Source organism: Leucopleurus acutus (genome assembly GCF_964270905.1).
Source record: "Leucopleurus acutus genome assembly, chromosome: 3".
NCBI lineage: Eukaryota > Metazoa > Chordata > Mammalia > Artiodactyla > Delphinidae > Leucopleurus > Leucopleurus acutus.
In genome coordinates this window covers 134,148,399-134,156,673 of record NC_139145.1, presented here as the reverse complement: position 1 = coordinate 134,156,673, position 8,275 = coordinate 134,148,399, and the positions used below count along the sequence as shown (strand labels likewise).

General features: G+C 39.5%; 1 protein-coding gene across 2 annotated transcripts; it reads right to left on the bottom strand.

The window, feature by feature from the left end:
• Nucleotides 1-207: 207 nt before the first annotated feature.
• ESM1 (endothelial cell specific molecule 1) lies at nt 208-7,495 on the bottom strand (the record flags this gene model as incomplete). Of its 2 annotated transcripts, XM_082835194.1 has the most annotated exons (3): nt 208-308; nt 3,911-4,063; nt 7,195-7,495. In XM_082835194.1, the coding sequence occupies 3 exons, from the start codon at nt 7,493-7,495 to the stop codon at nt 208-210; spliced, it is 555 nt and encodes a 184-aa protein (XP_082691320.1). The 2 variants fall into 2 exon arrangements, with proteins under 2 accessions (XP_082691320.1, XP_082691321.1); XM_082835195.1 differs by lacking the exon at nt 3,911-4,063.
• Nucleotides 7,496-8,275: the final 780 nt, after the last annotated feature.

The window sequence follows — 8,275 nt, the reverse complement described above, 5'->3', positions numbered from 1 at the left end:
ATATTTAACAAATATCTAAGAGTCTCCAGTCATATGCATTTTATGGATTGTTAATAGCCTACTTTTTTTTTCTAGACCCACCCTGAATCACACTTATTCTCCAAAAGTTACATGTCCATATGCTATAATACAGACAATTCCTAAAGTGTTGGCTGTGTGTTGAATGATCATTAAAATAGAGTCTTCTCTTGGAAATCCCACCCAGGATCAGCGTGGATTTAACCACTTCATTACAGGAGACCGGGCAGCATTCTCCTTCACGAGTTCTTCTCTCACAGCATTGCCATCTCCAGATGCCATGTCATGCTCTGAAAGTAGAAGGAATACAAATCATGTCCAAATGTTTATAACTTCAAGATCAAGTACAGTTTTGTCTTATTTTTGTATTACAATGGATTTACAATGAAATCTTTAATAGATTCCAAGAGTCTATGCTGTGATCACCTGCTATCAATTAGCACCTCCTTGAATTATTTCTCTTCATTCTCCTATTATCACCTGACATTATTCTATATATGCATTTGTCTTTTGTTCCCTGTATTATCTCACTCCACCACTAGAGTATCAGCTCCATGAAGGCAGGGACTTTGTTTTGTTCACTGTTGCAACAGTGCCTGGAACATAGTAGGCACTTAATAAATACTTTCGGAATGAGCAAATGCTGTAAGTATAGATCTCTAAGTAAGATTCTTATACTATCTGATATGGAAAAGGAATTAGCTTATCAATGTGACTCCAGAATGCAGAAGGCAGACCAAAGGGCAGAACTTTTATAAAGATAGTTCTTGCTCTACATAAAAATTTGTAATATTTAGAATTTTTTAAAGGAAGTTCTCAGCTTCTAAGAAAAATGAGGTGTGTTTGCTTTAGCAGTGCACAGTCTGCTATATGAAGATTAGCATGGCCCAGTAGTTAAATGAATGTATGTAAATTCATGAAACTCAATAAATCTTACCACTACCTCGCACCCGCCCCCCCTAAAAAAAAAGCTGCTTGTGAATTCCCAATCTTAGAAAGGTGGAGAGCTCACTACTAAACAGCAACAACAACAAAAAATGAAGAAGGGAAACCAGGAAGTCCATTTGCCAAGAATGTTGTGACCAACAGGTAGAAAGTTAGAGAAGACAACCTCATGCAATCAAGGTATGAAAGGCACCTCCAAGGTCCCTGTGCTGAGGAACCTTGGTGCCATTTACAAAGGCTTTGCAGAGGTGATATGAAGCCCAAGACATGACAGAGGCTCCAAGCCCCCTCCTGTAAGCAGTAGCTCCTGAAGCCCAGGAAGTGGACAATGCAAAACTGAACGGAAGGGCTCCCGGGCAGCCTTCCCATGAGGTCTTTAGGATATTCTGTGCTCCATCCTCAACCTGACTAAGGATAACCGAGGTCACACTAATAGTCATCCTTAGTTGCTCCTTTAGCTCAGGAAAGGCAACACCTTAGGTCAGAAAATGCTTTTTCCATAAATTTCTAATAAGAATCTTGATACCTAATCTGCGCACAGAAATATTTTTTGTGTAACCCTTAATGTAACTTTCATCCAGCAAAATACAGTTGACCTTGAACAACGCTGGTGTTAGGGATGCCAACCCCCATGCAGTAGAAAACCCACCTATTGTTATACCTGCCCCCAAACAAAGGAATTGGTAAATGACTCACCCAAGGGCGGGAAGCTGAAATGGTTTGGATAGAATCAGGACTCAAACCCTAGTTCTTTGACTCCACGGATTGTGATCTCTAATCGAAAACAAACTGTTCCCCACACTTAGTTAATCTAAAGATCTGTAACATGAAAATACAGGTGCTATGTTTATTGGGGAGAAAAATGTGCATATACGTGGATCCACACAGTTCAAATCCATGTTGTTCAAGGGTCAAGTGTATCTGTTTCCAAGGCATCTATACAGTGGTCAAGACTTTTGCAGAATCTGCAAGCAAACGAGAGAGGGTGACAGGCCCGAGGGAAAGAGACTGCACAAGGGTCCAGAGGAGCAGAGGATGTGCTCCTGTGTGTGCAGCAGGAAGGATGGAGGTGAGACAACAGAGTTCCATCACTGAGGAATATTCCAGAGGAGCTCGAGAGCCCCCCAGGCCTTCATCCCAAACAGCAACAAAGATTCACCAGGGATTTAACTCTCTCTTGGTGGGAAAGATTCAGGTGCAATCTTAAACGAGTGAAGAGGGATTCTAAAGGTGCTCCTTCAATGTTCTTTGTAGCCTACGGTTTTAAGAAAGCAAAATAAGACAAAAGGAGCTACAAGTGTTTGAGGCAGCTAGCCGTGCTGAGGTAATAGGTTTCCCTGTACTAAAGACAATCAAACCATTCAAAACATTCCCCATGTCAGGGCTTCCCTGGTGGCACAGTGGTTGAGAGACCGCCTGCCGATGCAAGGGACACGGGTTCGTGTCCCGGGCCCGTGAGCCATGGCCGCTGAACCTGCGCGTCCGGAGTCTGTGCTCCGCAACGGGAGAGGCCACAACAGTGAGAGGCCCGCGTACCGCAAAACAAACAAACAAACAAACAAACAAAAAAAAATTCCTCATTTCCGAAAGTAGATTGGTGGTTGCTAGGGGTTGAAGAGTGGGAGTAACTGCTTGATGGGTACTGGTTTTATTTGGAGCTGAGAAAAGTGTTCTGGAACTAGATAGAGGTGGTGGCTTCCCAACACTGTGAATGTACCAAATGCCACTGAATTGTTCACTTGAAAAAGGTTAATTCTATGTTAGGTGAATTTCACCTCAACAAAAAAATTTTTCCAAACTTAAAATTCAATTTTCTTCCATTTTGCTTTTCAAGAACTATAGGGACAAGTCATAAGTATTTATAATGTTAATACTGATCTCAATACCCAGATCAAGTATTCACGTAGATATTCACCTAATAGGTTAAAAACAGGTTTTCAATTTAAATTAATGTTTAAGGGCATAGCCACACTTAAAAATAATAATTCACTGAAAAACACAGTATTTCCCCTTTATCTTGATGTACTTAACTGAACCCACATGTAAGAAGGAGGTAAAGCTGGGAAGTAAGCACATTTGTCAATATTTCAAATCTTATTTAATTTGAAGTGCAAAGAAATAGAAACAAAAACTGAAATAGATTTGGACTGTCAACTATTTGTATCTGAGGGGGAAAAGTATACAGTTTGTTGATACTAGCAGTTGCTCTGGCTACATGTTATTTTAAACATGTAGCTACTTCCAATTTAATAAAGCTTTACTGTACTAACAATTTATTCAACAAGATAACCAAATAGGTTAATAGCATAGTCTTATAGGCTGTATTTCTCACATTCTAACAACCTGTGTAAGAAATACAGAAGCACTAACAAGCAGTATGTGAACATTACACACTTTCATTCAAAGGTTTAGAGATGATTCCCAAATTTTAATCACAGATACTATCTCTTATTCTCTCCAAAAGCCACAAAAAGGCATGCTTGGAATTATTCCATTTAAACACTTCCATTTGGTTTAAAAAAAGACATGTTTTATATTTTCTATGTTGGCTCTTAAGTCTTACCCAATAAATTCCTCAGAGTACTCTTTCTATGTGAAGTTGGGAGAGAAGCAGCTTTGTCTAGTATGTATGTAAAACAGATCACTGAAGAATTTAAATAACTTTGTATATCTTGGTTATTTTTTATTACAGGTTTTTTCTGTAATCAATATTTATCCTCCATATAAACTGGATAAACTTTACAAAAATTATATAATCTTCAAAATTATTAATGAGGTTTCTTTGAAAAAAAGCAACAAATTTCAACAACCTCCCACCTTTCCCTTAAATTAAATAAAAGAAACTAAATCATTTAAACCAACGTCTTATTCTACTCATCCATATTTTTTCTTATTCAAACTGAAAATGAGGCTATGTTTCAATGTTTATACAGGAATCAATTCTTACCTGTGTGAGAAACAAATCTCTGGTTGGCAGCCTTGGCTACTGAATATTGGAAGAAGGGAAACTTCAGACATTTGCCGGTCACCCTGTCACATATGCCCGACTGACAGCTGCAGGTCTGCTTGCATTCCATCCCGAAGGTGCCATACGGACAGTCTAAGGATAAAGGGAAGGTTGAGAGAGGGAGCTGCTTGTTGTACATAAGCGTCCATCCTCACAGCCCGTGTGCACAGCCTCAGGAATTGGACAAATCTCATGAATATTGACTATCAGATAAAACCCAATTCTCCAAAAATCCCAGGCTTTGAAAATTGAAACCTTGTCACAAATGTGAAATCACACACTAAGACCAGATAGTGGATGCCTCACTTGTAGTGTCTTGCTGTGAAGTTTAACTGAAGACAGATACACGTAACCAATATCCTTGAACCAGTCTTAATTCTGTCTACTTTCTGCTTAGATACCAAAAGACAAGGTCTCATGGGCTACTTCTTTGACAGCTCAGTGAAGGTGGGCAATTGAATAGACATGTGCATCAGCTCCTCACAGAGCTTAAGAGATATGATGCTGTATTTGAATCCCCTGTAATTACAGACAATTTACTGTTGTAAAGGTACAGGAAAGGGCTTAAACTAACCAGGGGCTAAGAGGGCGATCATCCTAGCTCTTCACGAAGTGGCTAAACCTCAATCTGCTCCAACTCTTATCAACTTCCTTATCTATCAAAATGGTGGTACAAATGTACCTAACTCCTCCAGATGTTAAGAGGATTCACTACTAAAACCCTCTGCAGAGCTAAGATCCAATATGCTAAATGAAAAGGAAGCTGAGAATGTATTCGTATACCTAACCAAATCTGGAAGCTTTTAGAGCTTCAATGTTTTCGTACTTAGACTAAAACATACTATATTGAGAAAAAGAGAACAAACTCATTTAGTAAAAATGCATGGGTTTTATGATGTAAATAGCATCTCAATAGACTAGCCAGGCTTGAACAGCCAAGCAGAATATTTATTCTCATGGCATAAGAATATCCTTGTAAAGGTACAATCCCACATGGGTGAAGAAACAAGTTGTGAGGCATCTAAGTCTTTAGCAATCTAATATTCCACAGAATGATCAAGAGAGATATTAATGAACTATATTTTTTAAAGAGATTTAGGACTGCTGTACTCTGCATCCTACATTAGAGAAGCACCTGGTTTTAAACATTGACCTCTCTGTTGGGAAGAATAGTTCTTAAAAGGGATCCTGAAAAAAGTATCTGGCAGAAAAGCACACAGCATTGGGATCTGACTGTGTCTCCAGTGATATTGAAAACTAAAACTTTAGCCAGATTCTCAGTTATGCTTCTATTGTATCCCTCAATGTACTGAATAATGCTGGGCAGATAGTAGGTGTTCAATAAATATTGTTATCTGGGCAACGCGACGCCAAACATCTGAATAATTAAAAAACATCCAGATATGCAGCTAAAGTATACAGTTTTCATAGGGGTGTTCTTTTAAAAAAAAGCTAAAGTAGAGAGTTTGCCTATAGCAAATTATAATGTATCTAACTGCTGAGGTTCACACAGCCTCACTATTTCCAGCAGAGAGTAAATGTTCGAAACCAGACTCACTTGCAATCTGAAGGATGTCCAAGAGCTATCCTAAACAGCTTTTAAAAATGTATCTTATTAACAGCTTCCTCAATCATTCAGTGAATATTGGAGTGCTAAAGACTCCAGATGCCTTACAGCTTGTTTCTTTACCCATATGTAATTGGACATTTACAATCACACATACAGAGTCAATTTTTATGCCAAGAGAAAAAGCAATCCATGGCGTATACTTGTTATATCACAAGTATGATTGTGTTAACCACTTCCTCCCTAATTTCCCTGTGTGAAGTACTTTTTTCTTGGCTGATAAGCCCTATAATTTACAGAAAATAGAGATCCTACTCAGCTGAAAGAAATGTATGTGAATGTCCACCAGAGAAAATGTTTCCTCACTATTCTACTTTTTATTGGTTATAAACAAAAATAAGCTAAGCAAAAAATAAAATTCTCCTAAAAGTTCAAGCATTTATTTCCTAACCTTTAGTATGTTTTGTGGCCTAAAAGGTAATTGATTTATAAAATATTTTTCTAAAAGAATTAATGGGATTAGCTCAATACTGGATGATTACCATTCATAAAAGCTTACAGTTGTATTAAACACATAAAATAAGAATTATTTAGAAACTTCTCAGTCCCTTTAATTTTAAAAGCTTCTTTATAGCTGATTCACTTTGCTGTACAGCAGTAACTAACACAGCATTGTAAAGTAATTATACTCCAATAAAGATGTATAAAAAATAAAAATAAAAGCTTCTTTGTACTGTAAAACTGATGAATGGGGCTATAACATATGTGTTGAATTTTAATAATAGTTCTTAACATGAGATCATGAGGTATCCATACACAGAGTATTTTAAAATCACCATTCTTTCGTTTCTAAACATGTTAAACATTGTAAACTACAGTCACTAAGTTTGAAATAAATTCTACAAATGTTTAACTACATTGTTTAGCTATAATTTCAACCTAATAAAGTTTTTCTTTAAGTCTGTAAGAGTGCTAACCTCTTTCTTTACAGAGTTCCAATTTTAGTTTTTCTTTAGGTGTTATTTTTCCTGGTCTTACAGTCATTTTTCTAGATGACCAAAACCTTTTATAGAGTGGAATGAGGTTTGTTTTATACTTCAGGGTATCTTCCTCCAAGAATGTGAGTCATTTTGCTAGATGACTTAAGCTGCCCTATTTCACAAAGTGCATTAGTGTTCATCAGAAATATTTGATCTTGAGAGGTGCCCTCCATCCCGTGGACCCTTTTAAGATCAAAGAATCACTAAACCGCAGGGCTAGCCACCATTCCAAGAGGTTATCCAGTGCAGACCTCTGTAATCACTGACTGCAGAAGAGAGAACACCTAAACCATCCATAACAGATTACCTGTCAAGTTCCTGAAGTTTTCCAGAAAAGGAGGCAACACAGTCTTCAATGGGAACTTGAAAAAAAAATCTCCCAGGCATAATGAGTGAAATGCTGTATTCCTTTCTGGGCTTTCTTGCACACTGGGTTCAGTTGCAATCTGCAGAGTTATCTTTCTCTCTCTCTCTATGACAGCATCAGTGTGGGACCTGGTCCCTAACCCACCTGCATTTTCCCTCTTTGCATTTTGAGAAAAGGCTCCTCATCTCTCGCGCTGGCTAAAAGCCCTCAGTGTGCCCTGGGCGGGGAGAAGAAAGGGGTCACTCTTTACCTTTGCAGATACCAAACTCGTCACCAAAATCATCCTCCTCACTGTAAAACTGACACCTCAGCCCGGGGCCACACTTCACGCCATCCATGCCTGAGACCGTGCGGTAGCAAGTTTCTCCCGGACCAGCGGCGCACACCCGGCAGCAGCCACAGTCGTCCAGCACCGTCCTCTTACAGCGCAGGCTGCTTTTGCACTCGTTAGTGTCACAACGCTCCGGGCAATCGACCGCGTACTTGGTGCTCCAGGCCGCCGCCAGGTGCGCGGGGACCAGGAGCGTGGCCAGCAGCAGGAGGCTCTTCATGTTTCCCGCGGCGGCTCGGGCTCCGCTTCCCGCGGTGGGGTCTTTGCTGGCGGGAAGAAGCCGTCCAAAGTGGTAGCTGAGCCTCTGCCTACACGTTTATGAGTTTTATACACTGGGTTGCCCGCATGCTTCCCCGTCATCAATTTCCTCAACCCAGCAGCAGCGCTGTCCTCCTGCCAGGCTCTCTTGTTTTAGTTTATGAAATCCAGGATGAAGGCTGGATTAACATGCTGCTGCCATCCAGGAATTGAAAAGCCCGAGCTGATGTCATCTGTTATGTTTAGATGGTTGTTTTGCATGAGGACTAAAACACTCGCTCACATCCGTCTCAAGGGCTCAAGGACGTCTGTGAAGGGGGAATAAAGAAGGCTGCACACCCTCCTCCAGGACAGGAATTGTTCGGACACCAGCACATCAGTTGAGGCATAGCTTTGTCTACGAGCCTCTGCAGTCATGAGGAAAATTATATCGACATGAATCATCAGGACCGAAGAAGCTCCTTTTAAAAAAATAAATAAACATTTGGTATTTCCTTTCAATAAATAGCTGTGAGATCATTTGGAAGAAGAAAGGGTTATGGTGGGCCTTTTCAATACTTAGAAGAAAGAAAATATTTTGAAAGGGATTTTTTTAAAGACCCTCTCTTCCTTCCTCTCACCCCTCATCCAATGTTATTTCTAAAACAATTCACATGGCATATATCTAAGTTTATCATGGATGTAGCTATATTTCTAGTAAGATGTGGAACGGCCGCTGAGAATTTCCTTTAAAATCAATACA